The sequence below is a fragment of the Lepidochelys kempii genome, chromosome 2 (assembly GCF_965140285.1).
Source record: "Lepidochelys kempii isolate rLepKem1 chromosome 2, rLepKem1.hap1, whole genome shotgun sequence".
Lineage (NCBI taxonomy): Eukaryota > Metazoa > Chordata > Testudines > Cheloniidae > Lepidochelys > Lepidochelys kempii.
In genome coordinates this window covers 21,155,109-21,181,108 of record NC_136381.1, presented here as the reverse complement: position 1 = coordinate 21,181,108, position 26,000 = coordinate 21,155,109, and the positions used below count along the sequence as shown (strand labels likewise).

At 46.1% G+C, this 26,000-nt stretch overlaps 2 protein-coding genes across 2 annotated transcripts in view; both read left to right on the top strand.

The window, feature by feature from the left end:
* Positions 1-26,000, top strand: part of NSMCE2 (NSE2 SUMO ligase component of SMC5/6 complex) — a 187,717-nt gene that overhangs the window by 75,837 nt on the left and 85,880 nt on the right. The window contains 1 exon segment of the mRNA XM_073330157.2: positions 25,710-25,863. Coding sequence (XP_073186258.2) covers positions 25,710-25,863 — 154 coding nt within the window.
* Positions 14,785-17,491, top strand: LOC140905847 (myb/SANT-like DNA-binding domain-containing protein 7). The gene is made up of 2 exons (XM_073329340.2): positions 14,785-15,813; positions 16,400-17,491. Exons 1-2 carry the CDS (start codon positions 15,231-15,233, stop codon positions 16,480-16,482), a joined length of 666 nt encoding a protein of 221 aa, XP_073185441.1. The 5' UTR covers positions 14,785-15,230; the 3' UTR covers positions 16,483-17,491.

The window sequence follows — 26,000 nt, the reverse complement described above, 5'->3', positions numbered from 1 at the left end:
GATGAAATCTCACCTCCAGAGATGTTCCAGTAAGCCTCTTTCACAGACTGGACTCCTTCCTAGTCTGGGTCCAGCAATCACTCACAGCCCCGTAGTTACTTTGTTCCAGTTTCTTTCAGGCATCGCTTTGGGGTGGAGAGGCCATCCATTAAGCCATCTGAAGAGAAAATGGAGAGGCTTCCAGGGCTTTTTATATCCTCTCTCTTGTGGGCAGAAACCCCTTTGTTCTTCTGTGCAAAGTCACAGTAACAAGATGGGGTTTGTAGCCAACCAAGCAAGTCACATGTCTATGAATGATTCAGCTTTTTGAAGGCCAACACCATTGTTTACATGTTAGTTTGAACATTCCCAGGAAAGCTCAGATGCGGATAAGCAAACCCCAAAGTCCATTGTCAGTTAAGTGTTTCTTGATTGGGCACTTACTGAGAATAGTCCTTTCTCAAGAAGCTGACCAAATGCTTCGCTGTTGCTACTTAGAATCAAACATATTGAGATACAAGTACATAGCCAATATTCATAACTTCAAATACAAAAATGATACACCCATACAGACAGCATAATTATAACCAGCAAACTACAACCTTTCCATGGACCCCCCACTTGGCCTCCTCTGTACAAGAACTGGTGCAACCACAGGACCCTGATTGCAATAATGATCTATACGGTCATAGTTCATGTCAATAACATCACAACAACCTCTCCAGTCACAAGCTGCTGAGACAACCGCACTCATGAGGGACACTGAAGCTGTCAATGACCAGCACAAAACTTTCAAGAGCTGCAGTCAAAGCATTTTCAGTGAAGGGGCTCAGATGTAGAAGATATAATGCAGGAGTTAAGAGTGAGCCTTAGTTTGACTGTTTTCAGAGCCCATTACATAACATGTAGTCTTATCCAAAATAATCTGAAGACTAGAGGGGAGGGGAGTAAAGACAAAGTATAACCGGCCTTTGAAAAGCGGTGGAAAAGAAAGCGTTACAGATGGCAAACAGGAAACAGTGGCCGAAGGCATTCGATGAAGCAAAGCTGAAGAAAGCAATTTCTGGGTTTGACTGGAGCCAGACAGAAAAGTGGGATGAGGACTATAGTATCTTTGCTGACAAGCTGAGACGTTGCATAAAAGCAGCTGAAATTGAAAAGCTGAAGAAGGTGAAGGGAAGAGATCTTGAATGAAACAAAAAGTTTGTTGGAGAAGCGGAGAAATATGAAAAGGAGCTCGGATAACAATCTCGAGTACTCCATTCTGTGCAAGCTTATACGGCGAAAACTGAAGGACGATTTTGAGAACTTCCGGAAAGAAAAGCTCCTCAAAACAGCTGAATCATGGAAGAGCATCAGGACATGCAAGCGGGAATTGATGCAGTATAGATTGAGCGTAACAGCATTGAAGAACAAGGACGGAGAGACAGTAATCGACAGAGCAGGGATGGAGGAGGTCTGCAAGGACTTCTATACAGAACTGTTCAAATCAAGAATCAACGTCCCTCTCCCAATGCTCCAAGAGTCAGAAGAACACGTCCCCCCGATAATTATCAGTGAAGTCAGAAGCGCATTACACTAGATGAAAAAGGGAAAAGCTCCATGCAAAGACGGAATAACGTCAGAAATGATTTCTGCAGGAGGTGAAAACATTTGGAAGGTCCTTGCTTTAAGATTCAGTCAATATCTTGAAGAAGGAAAAATACCATCAAGCTGGAAAGAGTTGAATACCATCTTGCTGCACAAGAGGGCAGTTGAGAAAATCTTAAGAACTACTGCCCTATATGCCTGCTCTCTCACATTTACAAGCTCTTTACAAAGGTGATAATTAACCAACTCTTGCAGAGTCTGGATGAACAACAGCCGAGAGAGCAGGTAGGGTTTCGAAGAAATTTCAGCACAATTGACCATATATTTACTCTTAGCCAGCTCCTAGAAAGAGCGAGGGAATACAAACTCCCACTGTGCATTGCTTTCGTCGACTATGAAAAGGCCTTTGATAGCGTCGAGTTTAACGCAATATTAAAGGCACTTGCAGAGCAGGGCATTAACACGCAGTACATCCGTTTGTTGAAGGAAGCGAATACTAGATGTACAACAGACATTACTCTCCTCGAAACTCCCCTCTGCATCCCAATCAAGAAAGGCATGAAGCAAGGAGATATGATTTCACCAACACTATTCACAGCCTGCCTCAAAATGGTTACGAACAAGATCAACTGGAGGAGTGGTGTCAACATAAATGGAGAATGAATCTCATCTCCGATTTGCGAACGACATCGTACTAATTGCCAAAAGCACCAACCAACTGCAGAGCATGCTACGAAGACTCGACAAGAAAAGCAGTCAGGTCGGCCTGAAAATGAACCGCTGCAAAACGAAATACATGTGATCAGACATCTTACGAAAAGCCCGAATAATGGTAACAGGAGAAGAAATCGAAGAAGTGGAACAGTACGTATATTTGGGCCAAGAAGTTAATATGCACCAAGACCTGAAAAGTGAAGGATTCTGGCAGGATGGTGTGCATTTAATTCCATCAAGGATGTCCTCAAAGGAAAAATCAACAAGACCACATGTACAAATATCTTCAATTCAACAGTGCTGCCAGCCATGGTGTATGGCAGTGAAACATAGGCACTGACGAAGAGAGAAGAGCAGCGGCTGTCGGTAGCTGAAAGGGCAATGGAACAAGCTATGTTGGGAATTTCCCTTCTGGATTGCATCCCAAATTAAACTATCAGAGAATGCAGTGGTGTAAAAGATATTGTCATGGAACTCAGACATAACAAGATGCGATGGGCGGGCCACACAGCATGGCTCATGGACAATAGGTGGACTGCAATCATTGCTGAGTGGTACCCACGAGAATAGAAAAGACCACCTGGTCGGCCTCCAAGAAGATGGGAAGATGACATTGTTAAACGTTTCGGATGAACGTGGAGAAGAAAGGCAAGAGTGCAAGAAGAATGGTGGACTTGTTGTGATCGACGCAGTCTTAATGACAGCTGAAGACCAACTGATCCAGTGATAAGCAGCTGAACCTAGTATCGCAAGAGCAAGGCCACTTCTAATTTAAATGTTTTGCTAATCTTAATTCTGTTTTTGGCACCTAGATACTACTGTGACTGGCACCTTATAAATAACTTAGATGGGAGATATATATCAAAGGGGAAGGAGAGAAGGTATGCAACTGAGTCATCTGTGTACAAATGGTATTGTCCTCCCATGAGCCAATATTATGCGTATAGGGAGATTGCAAACAATAGGGGATTGACATAAGGACCCCAGGGGACCCCTGTGAAGCAAAAAAGATGATAATATCTGTGAGTATCCTATAGGATCTGTTAGAAGAAAGTCACTGGCATACAGACTGGGAAAACTACCCAGTGCACACCACACCAAGGTGAGAAGAGAAAGATCCACAGTGACAGGAAGAGCTGATAAATTGAAGAGGGTGAAAATAGAAGTGAGACCTTTGGAGCATAGTCGCTAATAATTCTAGTGATGGATGTTGTGGTAGAAAATGGGATTGGAAAAGTAGGAACAATAGGTAAGGAAGAATGTGTAACATTGTATGAGACACCTAGTACAGACATATATATATATATGTGGGGAATGCTCAAAGAGACAATTATTCCCTAAGACATACCCAGTGCTCCCAAGGAGGCACGAAGGAAATGAATCCTTAGTCCTGCCTATACCCTGCACCAGTCTACAGAGTGGGACTGGCAAGCAATGGGGAGTATGCACCCAATAAAGGTGTGTAGTCAGTCATAGGCTTGCTCCCTGTGCTTGTAGGGGAGCTTGTGGAAGTGTTTTGTCCTAAAATGCCTTGTGGTGTTCCCCCTGGGCAGGGCTGGTTGGCACCACCCCCAGTGCAGTGTTGTGCTTTAAAAGCACAGCTGAGCCTGAGTGGAGCATTGTCATCCTGATATGCATATATGCATTACCTCCGTTAGTTTGGGCTGCAAGTGTCAGTTGAGGGTGTACACATTTTAACTAATGTCAATTCAAATAAAGCATGAGTCTGTTCTTAGCAATCCTGGTGTGGCTTCCAAAGAAAACTTTAAAGGTTATGTTTGGTTTTAATGAAGAATGACAACATGAGTCACACTGCCTGTTTGGAAAGTGCAGAGAAGAAATGCTGCCAGTAATGAAGAATTGCCTGGGAACAAGAACCGCATCGGATGAAACAAAAAAGTTCAACCAGAGTGGCAAATGAAAGGGTCCTGTTGACTTTTAGTTGAGGTATAACAAGGAAAGATGGAAGAGCGATCTTTTGAATATTTAAAGCATTTTTATACTTTGTTAAAATCAATAAAGCATTAGCATAACATTATGGACTATATTTTGCAGCTGGTATAAATCAGCATACCTTCATTGATTTCAATAGAGTTAAGTCGACATACACCAGCTTAGGATCTGGACTTCTATCCCTACATTGTGCAAAACATTTGGTTTCATTTAGTCAGCTCAACAAATGAAAGAAAATCATACAAGAGCGAACAGGTTGCTGAATCTGAAAGGTCTGATATTACTACCTTACTAAAGGTCTGATGTTGCTACCTTAAGGCCTGCTTCTGTTCCCTTTGAAATCAATGCCAAAACTCTCACTAACTTCAGTAAAAAGAAAAGGAGTACTTGTGGCACCTTAGAGACTAACAAATGTATTTGAGCATAAGCTTTCGTGAGCTACAGCTCACTTTCGATGAAGTGAGCTTTAGCTCACGAAAGCTTATGCTCAAATACATTTGTTAGTCTCTAAGGTGCCACAAGAACTCCTTTTCTTTTTGCGGATACAGACTAACACAGCTGCTACTCTGAAACCTGTCATTAACTTCAGTGGGACCTTAAAGACACTAACTCCAATATATCTGTGTTAATTCATAGGGTTCTGAAAATACATTAATCAGCAGCTTGGTAAACTGGTTGAACAGCCCGATACCTTTGCTGAATCATCCTTGCTAGGAGATGCTCCTTTGCGTTACCATTTCTAGCATGTTGTTAAAGCAAACAGCATTTCTGATAAGAAATAGTTATTTTTCTGTGATAGGGCATCACTTACGTTTAAACAAAACTACTTTGAACAAACCACGATATACCCCAATCTGCTGAAATTAAGCTGGATATTAAATGTGTTTGGGGTAGATTGTTATGGGCCTTGTACAGAGGATATAAAGGAGGAATAGTATCAATGAGCATTTCATTCACCAACCCCTCCTACCTGTCATGAAGCACAATTAAATTCAAGAGCAATTTTTAAGACCATTGTTTTGTAGGATTTTTTGTTTTGGCTTGTTAATATATCCAAGAGTCTTAAAGAAGCAAGCTCAAAAGAAACAATCATTTGGATGGTGCCAGAAGAGAAACCCAGTCCGACACTTTTTGTAAACAGGTAGGGATGGGGTTTTCAAAGGGAGTTAAGTGCTTGATTCTCATTGACTTTCCTCCTTTCTGCACTTTAGGAAACCCCACCTGTAATGCCTGTGTTTATTGCAGTTTCTTGTAATCAGGCACTGTCCCATTAGTGGCAACTATGTCCAATGCAAGTATTTAACTTTGATCCCACTTCCTTTCCTCCTTGTCAGCCTTCCATCCTTCCCAAAACAGTGCCCAAAGAGACAAGGAAGATGAAAAATGTTCACAGGAATAGACTGTATAGTTTGCCCAGATGCCCTCTGTACTAAAGACCACTTGACATGTTCAAATATGTGCAGTAGGGAAGTACAATCTACACCATAAGCTTTTTGTCTGAGTGCTATTCCTATCTCATAAGAGCACCAAGAAAAAAGCACATTTAATCCAGTATAGTTCAAAACATAACTTTTGCATTTGCACCCAAAAAATGGGCCCGAGCTGAAGGGGCACAATCTGCCTTGCTCAAAATCAGTATACACGATCCCCTTTTACATCAGACAAAGGCAGGAAAGACAATGGACGAGAATTGGCTTGTACTTACACCAGTGTGAATCCAGAGTAACTCTATTGACTTCAGTGGAATTTCTCTGGATTTACACTGATGTCAATAAGAGCAGAATTTGGCTTAGCATCCTTAACTTAGCCCTGGTCTACCCTGGGGGAAGGAGGAGCTCGACCTAAGATATGCAACTTCAGCTACGTGAATAGCGTTGCTGAAGTTGGCGTATCTTAGGTCAACTTACCTGGCCATGAGGAAAGCAACAAGTCGACCGCTGCCGCTCTCCCGTCGACTCTGCTTCTGCCTCTCGCAAGCTGGAGTTCCGGAGTCAATGGGGAGCACGTTTGGGGATCGATATATTGCGTCTAGACGAGACATGATAAATCGATCCCTGATAGATCAGTAGTGAAGACCTGTTCTTAGTTTTGAGGTTAAACATCTCCAACTGTGTGTGGAGCAGGGAAAAGTAACAACGTGGGCAGGTCCTGAACCATTTAATTATGGGTTTAGTGGCAACCATCAAGAACCAGACCTTTGAAATGCTACATCTGAACTTTTCTCCCCTAAGCTGTCTCCCCATCAAGGCTGCTGGGATATTGTTAACATGTGAACATTAATTTTCTGTTGTGCAGGCTCAGTATATTAAGTTGTGTGTCATAAATGTGGGTCAGCTTCTATAAATGTGCCTGTCTTGGTATTTCACAATCACTGCGGAAGGTTTTGCTCAATATGAGTCCCAACCCTGGAGCCGTGATGTAGAGAGTGTTCAGTCTCCTGAGTCAGATGTGGGCCCTGGAACGGTTTTGACTGTGACAGAGCAATGTTCAAACTAGTGCAAATCCAGTTGCTGAGTGACAATATTCTTTGAGGTTGCCCTTGTGAAAGTTTCCAAGCACTGTGTTTTATTTGCATAACAACAAACGATATAACATTAACTAAGGTTTTAAAGCCAGCCATTGAAGAATACTGTTTAAGTTGATCTGAAACTTAGCAGCCTGATTCAGTTACAGTGGTGACTCACTTAGAGTTGGTTCTCACATGATTCAGAAAGTATACAGATGACTCAACCAACAAAGTTACTTAGCTCCCATGCTATTTCCTCGCAATGAAAAAATGCTTATCAAAAAAATAAATAAAATTTGCAGCAGGAGCGTTTGACTTTGCCCTGGGGTAAAATCAATGCATATGCTGAGTGAGTGCACATTTGTAAAATATTGTTTAGCAAGTTAAGGCTGACATGAGACCATGTAGTATGAAAAAAATGGGCTGTAAATTTTTTAACTTGTTTGACTCTGTAGCATTGCTAAGTAATAGAAGAACAGTCACCTAGACCTGGTGGAAGGACTGAGCAAGGCTGCCCCAACTCTGACCATTGTTAATTTATTCTGTCCTAACAGTCTCTTGGCCAAGATTTTCAGAAGTGAAAAAGTGATTTTGGATGCCTCAGTTTTTGGGTTCTTAACTTGAGACACTTTAAAAGGGCTGCATTGCATAAAATGCTGAATACCCACCCTCTGAAAATCAGGCCCCTTTAAGGTGTCTCAGTTTGGGCACCCCAAAAACTGAAGAATGCAGTATCAGTTGGCACTTTTGAAACTCTTGGTTGAGCCACATAACAATACCAAACCCACTGAGGTCAGAGGTCCTGCCCAATTGGTAGATCTGCATGATGGTGGGCATTCATCAAGTATGCTGTCAGTCACAGAGTCAGTCTTAGAACTGCTTCCAACTTTCCCTAAACCACCTGTGGTGGCTGGCTGTAATGTAAATATAGCATGAATCTTCTCTGATAGTTCAGACTTAGCAGGAGGCACACAGGAAGTCCTTTTTCACATTGCCCCAGAAGAATATGAATACCTGGGTATCTGCATATCTCTTAGCTTTGTATCACTCTGTGGTCATCCTCACTTTTTTCAATAAAGTAACAAAGGATTTGGAAAATGGAGAAGTTCTGCCCATCAGCAGGCTTGGCCTAATACATGTCATTAAAATGACTGTCGCTCTGCTTTGTACATCCCAGGCACCAATGATTTCCATTAAATTTCTAAACAGTGTCTTTAAAAAAATAAAAATCCAACTTTTATTGGGAAAAGCTCCCCAGACTAATGGGAACAAATAATAATTAATTATCTGCTTTCTCCTTTAGGTAATTGAGGGAAAGTTAAAGTTAACATTTGCAGATTGTTCACTCTCTGAAACAGGCCTAAAATAGCGTGTGATAAAAGAACTGCATTCTACCTACCGCAAAAATTCCACATTGCTCTCTGCTTTGCAGTGGTTTAGCATATCACATCTCCAGGACTACTTTCCTGCCTATTTTTCTCTCTGTGTCTTTCTCTCTTTAAATTGTGGAAGTCCCATAGGTCCATGTCTTAATCTGCTCACTGTTTATGGCTACCTTTCCGTCAGTTAACCTAAAAGAGAAAGCAGAAAGTTGGCTTTGAGCTTAAAGCACAGGACTGGCCTGTTTATTCCTGGCTCTTACAATCTCCCTTTGCAGCCTTAGACCAGAGCCTTCATCTCTTCATGCTTCAGTCTCCTTATCTGTAAAATAGGGTTGACTGTGGTTACGTGACGCTAGTTTGGAGCTAAATTCGTTAATATTTGTAAAGTGCTTTGAGATGCTCAAGGGGAAGAGGCAAGGTCCGAAAAACTGAACTGGTCTACATGGGATTTCACTAGTTAGTGCCTTTCTAGATACTGATCCCATACACTGTGCGGGCAGTTCTTAAAGCTGGCTCCATTTAAGTCATTGGCAAACTTGCATTGACTTCACTGGCACCAGGATTTGGTCTTAATCAGTTGACTTCCTTGTCCTTTGATTATGCTATTCAGGGAAGTAAAAACTGTCTACTTACTCTCCGATACAATGTCTGGCTTAAACATGGTACATAAATGCATATGCGCTAGATCGGTGGGATATGCTGGTTTCTGGGGGCAGAACTCAACTGCCTTTCATGTGATACTCACAATAGCAAGGAGAGGGTCCATAGCAGAATACACTGCTGAGCCAAGACACTTTGTTAAAATGCAGCCAGAGAAACCAGACATGTAACATGCAGCATTGGTATATCTTGGAAACCTCACAGTAAACAAGCACTGCCCATTATTATTCATAGCAGCCGTTTTGTCACACCACAATTTAATCTACCAACAACAGAGTCAGGAGGTATGGTCTGTCACCAAGGGGGAGTGGGTCTGCTGGCATGTGAGTTGAACCTAGGTAGCATGCATAATCACAATTTTTTGTTGCAACAGTCATAATAAAACTGCATTGTGTTTCTAAATATACATACCCAATAGGAATGCTGGTACAACATGCATGAGGGTACAGTGATGAAATCATTGGCCTGTGCGGCTGTTAATGTATGATTTGTGTCTTCTTCACCCAAAGCCAATGATGCATACAAATGTGGCTTTTCTCTTTTGGGGGACTATCACTGTTGCCTTTGGTACTGCTGTAAACAAGCTGTTGTAACCAACACCTCTGCTCAAATGTGTCCTGACCGCTCCCAGTCCATCATTATATGTCATTTCCAGGTTGTTTTGGAGGGTGTACTTGCCTCCACCCCCCATTTCAAAATCATATGCATCTCTCAGTGTATTGACTCATGGCTCTGCAAAGTGTTGCTTAGCATGCTCTTATGTAAGAACATAAGAATGGCCATACTGGGTCAGACCATCTAGCCCAGTATCCTGTCTTCCGACAGTGGCCAATGCCAGGTGCCCAAGAGAGAATGAACAGAACATGCAATCACCCCATGCCATCCCATGTCACCCATTCCCAGCTTCTGGCAAACAGATGCTAGGGACAACATCCCTGCCCATCCTGGCTAATAGCCCTTGATGGACCTATCCTCCATGAATTTATCTAGTTCTTTTTTGAACCCTGTTATAGTCTTAGCCTTCACAACATCGTCTGGCAAAGAGTTCCACAGGTTGACTGTATGTTGTGTGAAGAAATATTTCCTTTTGTTTGTTTTAAACCTGCTGCCTATTATTTTAATTTGGTGACCCCTAGTTCTTGTGTTATGAGAAGGAGTAAATAATACTTTCTTATTTACTTTCTCCACACCAGTAATGATTTTATAGACCTCTATCATATCCCCCCTTATTAGTCTCTTTTCTAATCTGAAAAGTCCCAATCTTATTAATCTCTCCTTATGCTCATCTTGGCTGACAGCACTACTCTAAGGTCATTCATCTAACATACTTTGCGTGGTTCCTGTGCAAAGTAACTTGTACCAACATTTACAAGGTGTGAATGGCTCTAGGTTTGTCTGGGGGAATTTATCTGACATGCTGCACAGACTGAGAATTAAATACGTCACAGAATGGGTGTCACTTTGCCACCCCCAGTGTTCATGTAGTCCCCATTCTTCTTTTTGTTGTGTTGATAGTTCTTGACACCTTACATCCCTATGAATAAGGAGTGGGTTGGGGGTACTACCGTGAGCCAGAATGTACCTACTGTGGTGTACTGCTGACACAATATATGTTGTATTGCAATCCTGTCCTCCCAAGACGAGTTGGGACTGATGTCAAGGTTCATGTGCATTTGTAGTTTTGTGTATCTCTGTATTACACCGCTTTCCACCTGTTTCATGGGACAGCATAAGCATCAAAAGAGAGAAACTGCTTGTGCACAACAAGCTTGTTTACGTTGTTATTATCAGGGCTCAGAAATCAGTTTGTCACAGAAAAACACGGAATACGTGTTTTTACAGAGAGTCTTATTTTTACATTTTGTGAACAAATGAAAACCTATACAGTAGAACCTGGTTTATCCGAGCCTCCATTATCCAGCCCTCTGTATTAACTGAACCACCAACTAACTGCCTGGGGCTGACCACCCGAGCCTCAGCTGCTGTCAGCCCTGGGGCGGCTGGTAGTTCAGTTAATATGGGGAGCTGGATAATGGAGGCTTGGATAAATGGGATTCAATTGTATATCGATAAAACATTGTGTTCAACTGATACTCAAGTGATGAGAGGGATCTCCCTCCCTTTGAACATGAACCGGACTTGAATTTCACCTTTCAGATGTGTGAACTAAGTGATTGTTGATCTACACATAAAGGAATGTCCTTTTGATGTCTGTCTAATCTGGCCCTCTAGGTGTCAGCCACTAATCACGGGCAGTCTGACCTAGTGTTTTGAGCAAGAGTCCCTCCTACCAGTTAGAGCTGAATCCACATGAGGGAATCATAGAATATCAGGGTTGGAAGGGACCTCAGGAGGTCATCTAGTCCAACCCCCTGCTCAAAGCAGGACCAATCCCCAACTAAATCATCCCAGCCAGGGCTTTGTCAAGCCTGATCTTAAAAATATCTAAGGAAGGAGTTTCCACCACCTCCCTAGGTAACGCATTCCAGTGTTTCACCACCCTCCTAGTGAAAAAGTTTTTCCTAATATCCAACCTAAACCTCCCCCACTGCAACTTGAGACCATTACTCCTTGTTCTATCATCAGCTACCACTGAGAATAGTCTAGATCCATCCTCTTTGGAACCCCCTTTCAGGTAGGTGAAAGCAGCTATCAAATCCCCCCTCATTCTTCTCTTCTGCAGACTAAACAATCCCAGTTCCCTCAGCCTCTCCTCATAAGTTATGTGTTCCAGTCCCCTAATCATTTTTGTTGCCCTCCGCTGGACTCTTTCCAATTTTTCCACATCCTTCTTGTAGTGTGGGGCCCAAAACTGGACACAGTACTCCAGATGAGGCCTCACCAATGTCGAAGAGAGGGAAACGATCACGTCCCTCGATCTGCTGGCAATGCCCCTACATATACATCCCAAAATGCCATTGGCCTTCTTGGCAACAAGGGCACACTGTTGACTCATATCCAGCTTTTTGTCCACTGTAACCCCTAGGTCCTTTTCTGCTGAACTGCTGCTGAGCCATTCGGTCCCTAGTCTGTAGCGGTGCATGGGATTCTTCCGTCCTAAGTGCAGGACTCTGCACTTGTCCTTGTTGAACCTCATCAGATTTCTTTTGGCCCAATCCTCTAATTTGTCTAGCCCTCCTTATCCTATCCCTACCTCTCCTCCCAGTTTAGTGTCATCTGCAAACTTGCTGAGGGTGCAATCCACACCATCCTCCAGATCATTTATGAAGATACTGAACAAAACCAGCCCCAGGACCGACCCTTGGTGCACTCCACTTGATACCGGCTGCCAACTAGACATGGAGCCATTGATCACTACCCTTTGAATCCGACAATCTAGCCAGCTTTTTATCCACCTTATAGTCCATTCATCCAGCCCATACTACTTTAACTTGCCGGCAAGAATACTGTGGGAGACCGTGTCAAAAGCTTTGCTAAAGTCAAGGAACAACACGTCCACCGCTTTCCCCTCATCCACGGAGCCAGTTATCTCGTCATAGAAAGCAATTAGATTAGTCAGGCATGACTTGCCCTTGGTGAATCCATGCTGACTGTTCCTGATCACTTTCCTCTCCTCTAAGTGCTTCAGAATTGATTCCTTGAGGATCTGCTCCATGATTTTTCCAGGGACTGAGGTGAGGCTGACTGGCCTGTAGGTCCCAGGATCCTCCTTCTTCCCTTTTTTAAAGATGGGCACTACATTAGCCTTTTTCCAGTCATCCGGGACTTCCCCCAATCGCCATGATAACTACATGAGTTTTCAAAGATAATGGCCAATGGCTCTGCAATCACATCCGCCAACTCCTTTAGCACTCACGGATGCAGCGGATCCGGCCCCATGGACTTGTGCTCATCCAGCTTTTCTAAATAGTCCTGAACCACTTCTTTCTCCACAGAGAACGAAGTCCAGGAGCAAAGTCAGGGTTGCAGAATCAAAGCCTAAGCTGAAGGTGTGACTGGCGTCACAGCCAGAAGGTGTAGCAGAGGGCCAGAGCTGGGTGTCAGAAACCAAAGCCTAAGCCAAAGGGTTAACTGGAGTTACAGTCAGAAAGTGGATCTGAGGGTCTGAGCCACGAGTCAGAAATCAAGAAGAAGCTGGGAGCTAGACCCAGGCGTGGGACCAAGCACAGCTGCAGGCTAGAAATGCATTGAGCAGACACTGGACTGCTGCTGCTACTGAGCTGAGGTATCAGCCTGCAGACTCCTTCAGTCAGGCGATGCAGTCAATCAGACAGCTTCTGTCAGGGCCTGCCACGCTCATTAAGTTGCCAGGAGAGGGATTCTGCTGCAGGCAAAGCCCCTGATACTAGGTTTATATATTATGCGTGGTATCTGAGCACCTGTCGTTTCCCAACCGTATATGTCCTGCTAGTAAGGTGATTTCAGGCCACAGCACGAATTAATGTGTCTCAGTCATGAAATGACTCTTGGGAGTGGAATTATATTGTTGCTTTTGAAGATCTCTAGAATTGCTCACCTTCTCTTTAGAAAGTAGTTGCTTAGTTCTTGCTGATTTGCTAGATTTACCAGAGTGTGGTTTTGCTGTCACCGGGTGAGGGAATTGATCTATTGGCCTTTGGTTGATACAGATGATAAAGGTGTTGTATCAGGGGCGCTGGAACAGGGGGGCCAGGAAGCTATGGCCTCCCACTTTTTACCAGCTATAAGGGTGAATGGTGGTGGGGCAGAGAGGAGTGAGCAGGGGGTGGGATGTTGGGGGGAAGAGGTGCTGGGGGTGGTGTGAGGGTGGGAGCATGGGGAGAAGGGGTGGTGTGGGGGTGGGGCCTTGGGGGAAGGGGCAGGGTGAGGGTGGGGGCTCAGGAAGAAGGGGTAGCAGGGGGCGGGGCCACAGTTCGGGTGCCTGTGGCCCCACCCACTTTTAGGGACCTTCTGCGGCTCCTGTCTTGTCCTGTGTGTAGAAGCCATGCTAATTCTGCAGTCATTTACCTTGGTCAGCTGTAAGGTCCATGCTTGCTGCAAGTTATCCAAATGCAATCTCTCAGATAACAAACACCAATCCTTGGTAATGTAATGATGCAAGTTCTGGCCCTTGGTTTATGTGGTTTTCTTGCTCACATTCATGTCATGCCCTTGTTCAATGCCTCATCTGAAGTGCTTCCACTGCTGGAGGTTGGGAGTGGGAGAGACTATCGTCCCGTACGGTGAGATAGGTCCTGTTATACCATCACGACTGCATTTGACCATGCCACGCATCTCAGTTATGGTTCTGGTGTATTGTTTAAGGACAATAGGCTGACAGTGCCTTGAGCACAGAGCTGTGCTCTCGACTCACGTGAGTCACAAACAGAGCAGAAAGCGAATCACATGGTCCTCAGTGCCTTACCTCTGACTCTTTTTTTCCTGTGATAACTACATCAGTGTGCGTGGTGAGCTCCTGTTTGCTTGTGGGATGATAATCTGTAGAGAGGGACAAGTGCTTGTGTAGCGTGACTGGCATTGTCTCTGTGGCACATAGCTGTCGGAAGCTTTATTCTTTGCTTGTTGCGTGAGCCTCAGCAACTTTGGGATCACAAATGTGGGCACGGCTTGTGGTCTGCCTGACTGTATCTAGCAGAAGCTGCTGCTGTTACATAAGTTATTTAGTCACTGTGCTATCGTTATTGCTAGGGTGTAGGTCCTAGCGATTGACTGCTCTTAGGATATGACTCAGGGGTGCAGGCATACATCCATTAGTTACATATCAAGCAATGAGAGTGATAGCAGTCTGGTGAAGTTGCTGTAGAGAGGCATATATGTGAAGCATACACTGTCTGAATAGTGTGTCCTATTGTACTGGTTTTTACATGTGTTTCAGCTTGGTAACTGTTTTCTTGTGCTTACAGTTTCTGAAGGCCTTGAGTTTTGCAACTGAGTGCAGAACAATGATGCTTTCTGTTGTGACTGAGCCTCTCCTGGAGCAATTTGCCGGGCTGAGTCCTAAATTTGTCTGTTAATGCAGCACTTGCATACTGCCGATTAGCACTGCTTGCCCTGGGCATGGGATGGCTATTTTTAGTTGGCTCCTTTGCCTCAAAGAGCAGGTGCTAGGAGTACAGTCACCTGCTGCTTGGCTGTTCTGTAGCTATCTGTGCCGTGGTCTAAACTAGGACTTTAGGTCGAATTTAGCAGCGTTAAATCGATGTAAACCTGCACCCGTCCACATGATGAAGCCCTTTATTTCGACTTAAAGGGCTCTTAAAATCGATTTCCTTACTCCACCCCTGACAAGTGGATTAGCGCTTAAATCGGCCTTGCCGGGTCGAATTTGGGGTACTGTGGACACAATTCGACGGTATTGGCCTCCGGGAGCTTTCCCAGAGTGCTCCATTGTGACCGCTCTGGACAGCACTCTCAACTCAGATACACCGGCCAGGTAGACAGGAAAAGAACCGCGAACTTTTGAATCTCATTTCCTGTTTGGCCAGCGTGGCAAGCTGCAGGTGACCATGCAGAGCTCATCAGCAGAGGTAACCATGATGGAGTCCCAGAATCACAAAAGAGCTCCAGCATGGACTGAACGGGACGTACGGGATCTGATAGCTGTATGGGGAGAGGAATCGGTGCTATCAGAACTCCGTTCCAGTGTTCGAAATGCCAAAACCTTTGTCAAAATCTCCCAGGACATGAAGGACAGAGGCCATAACAGGGACCCGAAGCAGTGCCGCGTGAAACTTAAGGAGCTGAGGCAAGCCTACCAGAAAACCAGAGAGGCGAACGGCCGCTCCGGGTCAGAGCCCCAAACATGCCGCTTCTATGATGAGCTGTATGCCATTTTAGGGGGTTCAGCCACCACTACCCCAGCCGGGTTGTTTGACTCCTTCAATGGAGATGGAGGCAACACAGAAGCAGGTTTTGGGGACGAAGAAGATGATGATGATGATGAGGTTGTAGATAGCTCACAGCAAGCAAGCGGAGAAACCGGTTTTCCCAACAGCCAGGAACTGTTTCTCACCCTGGACCTGGAGCCAGTACCCCCCAAACCCTCCCAAGGCTGCTTCCTGGACCCAGCAGGCGGAGAAGGGACCTCCGGTGAGTGTACCTTTTTAAAATACTATACATGGTTTAAAAGCAAGCATGTGAAAGGATTACTTTGCCCTGGCATTCGCTCTCCTGGATGTACTCCCAAAGCCTTTGCAAAAGATTTCTGGAGAGGGCAGCCTTATTGCATCCTTCATAGTAGGACACTTTACCACTCCAGGCCAGTAACACGTACTCAGGAATCATTGTACAACAAAGCATTGCAGTGAATGTTTGCTGGCGTTCAAACAACATCCGTTCTTTATCTCTCTGTGTTATCCTCAGGAGAGTGAGATATCATTCATGGTCACCTGGTTGAAATAGGGTGCTTTTCTTCAGGGGACACTCAGAGGAGCCCGTTCCTGCTGGGCTGTTTGCCTGCAGCTGAACAGAAATGTTCCCCGCTGTTAGCCACAGGGAGGGGGGAGGGTTGAGGGGGTAGCCACGCGGTGGGGGGAGGCAAAATGCGACCTTGTAACGAAAGCACATGTACTATGTATGTAATGTTAACAGCAAGGTTTGCCCTGAAAGAGTGTAGCCACTGTTTTATAAAATGTGTCTTTTTAAATACTGCTGTCCCTTTTTTTTTCTCCACCAGCTGCATGTGTTTCAATGATCACAGGATCTTCTCCTTCCCAGAGGCTAGTGAAGATTAGAAAGGAAAAAAAAACGCACTTGTGATGAAATGTTCTCTGAGCTCATGCTGTCCTCCCCCACTGACAGAGCACAGACAAATGCGTGGAGGCAAATAATGTTAGAGTGCAGGAAAGCACAAAATGACCGGGAGGAGAGGTGGCGGGCTGAAGACAGGGCTGAAGCTCAAATGTGGCGGCAACGTGGTGAGAGGAGGCAGGATTCAATACTGAGGCTGCTGGAGGACCAAACAAGTATGCTCCAGTGTATGGTTGAGCTGCAGCAAAGGCAGCTGGAGCACAGACTGCCACTACAGGCCCTGTGTAACCAACCGCCCTCCTCCCCAAGTTGCATAGCCTCCACACCCAGACGCCCAAGAACGCTGTGGGGGGGCCACCAGCCAACCAGCCACTTCGCCACAGAGGATTGCCCCAAAAAAAGAAGGCTGGCATTCAATAAATTTTAAAGTTGTAAACTTTTAAAGTGCTGTGTAGCATTTTCCTTCCTTCCTCCACCACCCTTCCTGGGCTACCTTGGTAGTCATCCCCCTATTTGTGTGATGAATGAATAAAGAATGCATGAATGTGAAGCAACAATGACTTTATTGCCTCTGCAAGCAATGATTGAAGGGAGGAGGGGAGAGTGGTTAGCTTACAGGCAAGTAGAGTGAACCAAGGGGCGGGGGGTTTCATCAAGGAGAAACAAAGAGAACTTTCACACCGTAGCCTGGCCAGTCATGAAACTGGTTTTCAAAGCTTCTCTGATGCGTACCGCGCCTCCTGTGCTCTTCTAACCGCCCTGGTGTCTGGCTGCGCGTAACCAGCAGCCAGGCGATTTGCCTCAACCTCCCACCCCACCATACACGTCTCCCCCTTACTCTCACAGATATTGTGGAGCACACAGCAAGCAGTAATAACAGTGGGAATATTGGTTTCGCTGAGGTCTAAGCGAGTCAGTAAACTGCACCAGCGCGCCTTTAAACGTCCAAATGCACATTCTACCACCATTCTGCACTTGCTCAGCCTGTAGTTGAACAGCTCCTGACTACTGTCCAGGCTGCCTGTGTACGGCTTCATGAGCCATGGCATTAAGGGGTAGGCTGGGTCCCCAAGGATACATATAGGCATTTCAACGTCCCCAACAGTTATTTTCTGGTCTGGGAATAAAGTCCCTTCCTGCAGCTTTTGAAACAGACCATAGTTCCTGAAGATGCGAGCATAGAATCATAGAATCATAGAATATCAGGGTTGGAAGGGACCCCAGAAGGTCATCTAGTCCAACCCCCTGCTCAAAGCAGGACCAATTCCCAGTTAAATCATCCCAGCCAGGGCTTTGTCAAGCCTGACCTTAAAAACCTCTAAGGAAGGAGATTCTACCACCTCCCTAGGTAACGCATTCCAGTGTTTCACCACCCTCTTAGTGAAAAAGTTTTTCCTAATATCCAATCTAAACCTCCCCCACTGCAACTTGAGACCATTACTCCTCGTTCTGTCATCTGCTACCATTGAGAACAGTCTAGAGCCATCCTCTTTGGAACCCCCTTTCAGGTAGTTGAAAGCAGCTATCAAATCCCCCCTCATTCTTCTCTTCTGCAGGCTAAACAATCCCAGCTCCCTCAGCCTCTCCTCATAACTCATGTGTTCCAGTCCCCTAATCATTTTTGTTGCCCTTCGCTGGACTCTCTCCAATTTATCCACATCCTTCTTGAAGTGTGGGGCCCAAAACTGGACACAGTACTCCAGATGAGGCCTCACCAATGTCGAATAGAGGGGAACGATCACGTCCCTCGATCTGCTCGCTATGCCCCTACTTATACATCCCAAAATGCCATTGGCCTTCTTGGCAACAAGGGCACACTGCTGACTCATATCCAGCTTCTCGTCCACTGTCACCCCTAGGTCCTTTTCTGCAGAACTGCTGCCTAGCCATTCGGTCCCTAGTCTGTAGCTGTGCATTGGGTTCTTCCGTCCTAAGTGCAGGACCCTGCACTTATCCTTATTGAACCTCATCAGATTCCTTTTGGCCCAATCTTCCAATTGGTCTAGGTCCTTCTGTATCCTATCCCTCCCCTCCAGCGTATCTACCACTCCTCCCAGTTTAGTATCATCCGCAAATTTGCTGAGAGTGCAATCCACACCATCCTCCAGATCATTTATGAAGATATTGAATAAAACCGGCCCCAGGACCGACCCTTGGGGCACTCCACTTGATACCGGCTGCCAACTAGACATGGAGCCATTGATCACTACCCGTTGAGCCCGACAATTTAGCCAGCTTTCTACCCACCTTATAGTGCATTCATCCAGCCCATACTTCCTTAACTTGCTGACAAGAATACTATGGGAGACCGTGTCAAAAGCTTTGCTAAAGTCAAGAAACAATACATCCACTGCTTTCCCTTCATCCACAGAACCAGTAATCTCATCATAAAAGGCGATTAGATTAGTCAGGCATGACCTTCCCTTGGTGAATCCATGCTGGCTGTTCCTGATCACTTTCCTCTCATGCAAGTGCTTCAGGATTGATTCTTTGAGGACCTGCTCCATGATTTTTCCAGGGACTGAGGTGAGGCTGACTGGCCTGTAGTTCCCAGGATCTTCCTTCTTCCCTTTTTTAAAGATTGGCACTACATTAGCCTTTTTCCAGTCATCCGGGATTTCCCCGGTTCGCCACGAGTTTTCAAAGATAATGGCCAGTGGCTCTGCAATCACAGCCGCCAATTCCTTCAGCACTCTCGGATGCAACTCGTCCGGCCCCATGGACTTGTGCACGTCCAGCTTTTCTAAATAGTCCCTAACCGCCTCTATCTCCACAGAGGGCTGGCCATCTCTTCCGCATTTTGTGATGCCCAGCGCAGCAGTCTGGGAGCTGACCTTGTTAGTGAAAACAGAGGCAAAAAAAGCATTGAGTACATTAGCTTTTTCCACATCCTCTGTCACTAGGTTGCCTCCCTCATTCAGTAAGGGGCCCACACATTCCTTGGCTTTCTTCTTGTTGCCAACATACCTGAAGAAACCCTTCTTGTTACTCTTGACATCTCTGGCTAGCTGCAGCTCCAGGTGCGATTTGGCCCTCCTGATAACATTCCTACATGCCCGAGCAATATTTTTATACTCTTCCCTGGTCATATGTCCAACCTTCCACTTCTTGTAAGCTTCTTTTTTATGTTTAAGATCCGCTAGGATTTCACCATTAAGCCAAGTTGGTCGCCTGCCATATTTACTATTCTTTCGACTCATCGGGATGGTTTGTCCCTGTAACCTCAACAGGGATTCCTTGAAATACAGCCAGCTCTCCTGGACTCCTTTCCTCTTCAAGTTAGTCCCCCAGGGGATCCTGGCCATCCGTTCCCTGAGGGAGTCGAAGTCTGCTTTCCTGAAGTCCAGGGTCCGTATCCTGCTGCTTACCTTTGTTCCCTGCGTCAGGATCCTGAACTCAACCAACTCATGGTCACTGCCTCCCAGATTCCCATCCACTTTTGCTTCCCCCACTAATTCTACCCGGTTTGTGAGCAGCAGGTCAAGAAAAGCACCCCCCCTAGTTGGCTCCTCTAGCACTTGCGCCAGGAAATTGTCCCCTACGCTTTCCAAAAACTTCCTGGATTGTCTATGCACCGCTGTATTGCTCTCCCAGCAGATATCAGGAAAATTATAGTCACCCATGAGAATCAGGGCATGCGATCTAGTAGCTTCCGTGAGCTGCCGGAAGAAAGCCTCATCCACCTCATCCCCCTGGTCCGGTGGTCTATAGCAGACTCCCACCACTACATCACTCTTGTTGCACACACTTCTAAACTTAATCCAGAGACACTCAGGTTTTTCTGCAGTTTCGTACCGGAGCTCTGAGCAGTCATACTGCTCCCTTACATACAGTGCTACTCCCCCACCTTTTCTGCCCTGCCTGTCCTTCCTGAACAGTTTATAACCATCCATGACAGTACTCCAGTCATATGAGTTATCCCACCAAGTCTCTGTTATTCCGATCACGTCATAGTTCCTTGACATCACCAGGACCTCCAGTTCTCCCTGCTTGTTTCCAAGGCTTTGTGCATTTGTATATAAGCACTTGAGATAACCTGTTGATCGCCCCTCATTGCCAGTATGAGGCAGGAGCCCTCCCCTCACAGACATTCCTGCCTGTGCTTCCTCCCGGTATCCCGCTTTCCCACTTACCTCAGGGCTTTGGTCTCCTTCCCCCGGTGAACCTAGTTTAAAGCCCTCCTCACTAGGTTAGCCAGCCTGCTGGCAAAGATGCTCTTCCCTCTCTTCGTAAGATGGAGCCCGTCTCTACCCAGCAGTCCTCCTTCATGGAACACCATCCCATGGTCAAAGAAACCAAAGCCTTCTCTCCGACACCATCTGCGTAGCCATTCGTTGACTTCCACGATTCGACGCTCCCTACCTAGGCCTTTTCCTTCCACGGGGAGGATGGACGAGAACACCACTTGCGCCTCCAACTCCTTTATTCTTCTTCCTAGAGCCACATAGTCCGCAGTGATCCGCTCAAGGTCATTCTTGGCAGTATCATTGGTGCCCACGTGGAGAAGCAGGAAGGGGTAGCGATCCGAGGGCTTGATGAGTCTCGGCAGTCTCTCCGTCACATCACGAATCTTAGCCCCTGGCAAGCAGCAGACTTCTCGGTTTTCCCGGTCAGGGCGGCAGATAGATGACTCAGTCCCCCGGAGGAGAGAGTCCCCGACCACCACCACCCGCCTTCTCCTCTTGGGGGTGGTGGTCGTGGAACCCCCAACCTCAGGACAGCGCATCTCATGCCTTCCAACCAGCGGAGTCTCCTTCTGCTTTCTCGCCCCAGACATATCATCTGGTCCACTCTCCGCAACGATACCTGTGGAGAGAACATGAAAGCGGTTAGTTACCTGTGTCTGTGTTACTGGAACCCGGACATTCCGCTTACCTCTTCTGGAGGTCACATGTTGCCAAGCTTCTTCACTGGTCTCTTGGCTCCTCTGTGCAACCTGCTCTATATCTGTAGAGCTTTGTGCCCCTAGAAGCCTATCCTGAGTTTCGTCCAGGAAATCCTCAGTTTCCCGTATGCAACGCAGGGTTGTTATCTGTTGCTCCAGACCTTCAATCTTCTCTTCCAATATGGAGACCAGCTTGCACTTTGTACAGACAAAGTCGCTTCTGTCCTGTGGAAGAAAGACAAACATGGCACATCCAGTGCAGGTCACAACAGCTGAACCCCCCCCTTCCATATCACCTTCCTACTATGAGCTTCCTCAGAGCAGTTTGCAAGACGTAAGCCTCACTGGGCTCCCTCCAGGCGAACTCCCAGGCAAACTCCTGCTGTGTGCTGCTCTGCTGTACCTTTCCTGGCCATCCCACGTTGATGTTGGTGAAACGTCCCTTGTGATCCACCAGAGCTTGCAGCACTATTGAAAAGTACCCCTTGCGGTTTATGTACTCGGTGGCTTGGTGCTCCGGTGCCAAGATAGGGATATGGGTTCCGTCTATGGCCCCACCACAGTTAGGGAATCCCATTGCAGCAAAGCCATCCACTATGACCTGCACATTTCCCAGGGTCACTACCCTTGATATCAGCAGATCTTTGATTGCGTGGGCTACTTGCATCACAGCAGCCCCCACAGTAGATTTGCCCACTCCAAATTGATTCCCAACTGCCTGGTAGCTGTCTGGCGTTGCAAGCTTCCACAGGGCTATTGCCACTCGCTTCTCAACTGTGAGGGCTGCTCTCATCTTGGTATTCATGCGCTTCAGGGCAGGGGAAAGCAAGTCACAAAGTTCCATGAAAGTGTCCTTATGCATGCGAAAGTTTCGCAGCCACTGGGAATCGTCCCAGACCTGCAACACTATGCGGTCCCACCAGTCTGTGCTTGTTTCCCGAGCCCAGAATCGGCGTTCCACAGCATGAACCTGCCCCATTAGCACCATGATGCATGCATTGGCAGGGCCCATGCTTTCAGAGAAATCTGTGTCTGTGTCCATGTCCTGATCACTCACGTGACCGCGCTGACGTCGCCTCCTCGCCCAGTATTGCTCTGCCAGGTTCCGGTGCTGCATATACTGCTGGATAATGCGTGTGGTGTTTAATGTGCTCCTAACTGCCAAAGTGAGCAGAGCGGCCTCCATGTTTGCCTTGGTATGGCGTCTGCACAGAAAAAAGGCGTGGAACGATTGTCTGCCGTTGCTCTGACGGAGGGAGGGGCGACTGACGACACGGCTTACAGGGTTGTCTTCAGGGAGCTAAAATCAACAAAGGGGGTGGCTTTACATCAAGGAGTATTTCAGGCAAGACTTCACGAAGGGTTCCAATAAGAAATGGTGCACCTAAGTTATTGTTCTTATTGGAACAAGGAGGTTAGTCTGGCCTCTGATTGATACATGGCTAGATTTACCTCGCTGCACCTTCTCTGTGACTGACTGCAGTGTGACCTAGAGGAATGAGTCCCCTAGACAGGGGAGGGGGGTGAAGCAAATGAGTACAAAACAAATCTGGTCTATTTCTTGTTTTGATCCACTCCATCTATCTTTTACATCTTTGCCTGGCAGCAGACGGTGCAGAAGGACTGCATGCCATCCACATCTCATGGCTGCTCGGCAGAAGATGGTACAGTACGACTAGCCATCCTCATCTCTTGCCTGCCTGGCAGAAGATGGTACAATACGACTGCTAGCAATCCGTATCGCCTGCCTGCTCACCATAAGACGGTTCAATAGGACTGACTGCAGGACTAAAGAGAATGACCTGGTCAAGTCACTCCAAATTTAGTCCCTGCGCCCATGTCTGCCCAGGCGCTTCCGGCCGACGTGGCCAGGAACACCTCGGACATGACAATGACTGCTACCAGTCGTATTGCATCGTCTGCTACCAGAAGGCAATGGGTTGCTGCTACTGTGTAGCAATGCAGTATCACGATTGCCAGCACCCAGGAGACATATGGTGACAGTGAGCTGAGCGGGCTCAATGCTTGCCGTGATATGGCGTCTGCACAGGTAACTCAGGAAAAAAGGCGCGAAACGATTGTCTGCCCTTGCTTTCACGGAGGGAGGGAGGGAACGGGGGCCTGACGATATGTACCCAGAACCACCCGCAACAATGTTTTAGCCCCATCAGGCATTGGGATCTCAACCCAGAATTCCAATGGGCAGCGGAGACTGCGGGAACTGTGGGATAGCTACCCACAGTGCAACGCTCCGGAAGTTGATGCTTGCCTCGGTACTGTGGAAGCACTCCGCGGAGTTAATGCACTTAATGCACTTAGAGCATTTTCTGTGGGGACACACACACTCGAATATATAAAACCGATTTCTAAAACAACAACTTCTATAAATTTGACCTAATTCCGTAGAGTAGACGTACCCTGTGAGCCTTGCTGCTGACGGTTGGTCTACTGTTGGTTTTTCCAGCCTTCTTCATATCCCAGAGCCTGTTTCCTGCCTGTGGGTGTGGTCACTGTGCTCTCTTGGGGTATGCCTCCACCTAGGGGCCGGACATGGTGGCCGCTTCCAGGAGCTGCGTGGAGCCAGGGAAGGCAGGAAGCCTGCCTTAGCCCTGCTGCGCCGCCACCTGAGAGCCACCTGAGATAAGCATTGCCCGGTTGGAGCCCGCACCCCTGCCCCAGCCCACAACCTGAACCCTTCATTTTGGCCCCTCCCCAGAGCCTGCACCCCCTTCTGCATCCTAACCCCCTGCCCCCGCCCAGTGAAAGTGAGTGGGGGGGACAAGCAATGGAAGGAGAGGGACTGGAGTAAGTGGAGGGCAGGGCCTTGGAGAAGGGGTGGGGCAGGGCCTCGGGGAAGGGATGGGGCAGGGGGCGGAGCAAGGGTGTTCGATTCTGTGCCGTTAGAAAGATAGCAGCCCTCATTACACCAGGGGTCTCTAGCCTCTTTGTACCTCTTGGAACCAGTAGGGGATATGGTATAACGGCTTGACCTGGCTGATGCACCAAGTAACTTCCTTGACAGGCCTCTGTTTTCTCTTTTGCAGCCCTATTGCATGCATGGGGGTATGGTTAGGTCTAGCATGGGAGGTAGAGTAAGGTTGGCTCAAGTGAAATGTTGTCTCTCCCTTCCTCTTTCAGATATGCAACCTGTTGGTCTGTCTATCCCCATTTACAATTGGCTGGGGGCAATAATCACATGGCACAGTGTTACAAAATGAAAGAAAAAAAAATCTAAATCTCTTTTTTTGGATTCTCAAAATGCTTTTCCTATGGTTGGGACAGGGTGTCTCTCACTCATCATATAGTGAGTGCCCTCACTTTCAATCTCCAAAATTCTCTTCTTCCATCATGCCCACATGTAAATACTCTGAAGGGTAAGGATCACAACTCTTCACCAGCCTGTAAAGCACATTGCTCACTGTTGGTAATATGCAAATAAATAAGCTGTGTTTCCTTATATATTAGCTTTTTGTATTATTTTGTTTGGTACTGTGCTCATTCATGGATATAGATTGTAATCTCCTCATCAGAGCTGGTTGGAAAATGAGAGGAAAACATATGCAAAAATGTTCATGAAATTTCAGCTCCATTTTTTGTAGAAATTTCATTGTTCGTGAAATTTTCCAGCCAGCTCTTTAGGGCAGGAACTTATTGTTTGGAAAACTTCACATATCTTAAGTCTGGCCTAGTGGATAGAACACTGGATTAGAGCTCAGGAGACCTGGGTTCCATTCCTGCTTCTGGCTTACTCAGAGACCTTGGGGAAATCCCTTCACCTCTGTTTCTCAGATTCTCAATCTGTAAAATGATGATAATGTTATTTACCATTTTTGTAAAGTTCTATATAAGAGCTAGATGATAATAGTATAAGGTGCCTATGTAATAGGGTGACCAGATGTCCTGATTTTATAGGGACAGTCTCAATTTTGGGGTCTTTTTCTTTTATATGTTCCTATTACCCCACACCCCTGTCCCAGTTTTTCATACCTGCTGTCTGGTCACCCTCGTATGCATGCAACATTACCCTGGATGCCATTAAAATCTTTATACTCAGGGTTGTTAACTGCATACCTCATACTACAATTTTTCTCTATTCTGAGTAGAGGGAAGACTGCCTGTACAGCAGCACAGGTAAATGTCTCTGTGCATTAATTGTCTAGATTTTAAGGATGACCACTGGATATATAAATAATTGCCATGGGGTTATGGTTCCAGATTGTTACAGCCTTTGGTTTAGTGGGAGACTGGAGAAGATCTCGTTAGATTCATATTATTGCACCTACTCTCTCTGCTTTGGGTTGGGGGATTATATTATAGAGAGTAACAAAGTTGCATTTATTTTTCTTTTCAGATAAAACAAGACAAACCAGAAAATATACCAGATCTAAAAGATTTAGTAAAAAAAAAATTCACTGCATTGGAAAGCAAAAACGATGACTCAGATTTGCAAAGAAATGAAAAATATATACATTTTATGGAACAGCTTAAAAGAATGAGAAAACAGTGTAAGTCTTCATTTTTTAAAATAATGGTTTCCTGGAAATACAGTGTGGTTCTATATACATATAATATGTTGGTTTATTAATAGAATGTTTTAAAATACAAACCAGCCAAACAGAACTCAGATATTTATGCATTCCTC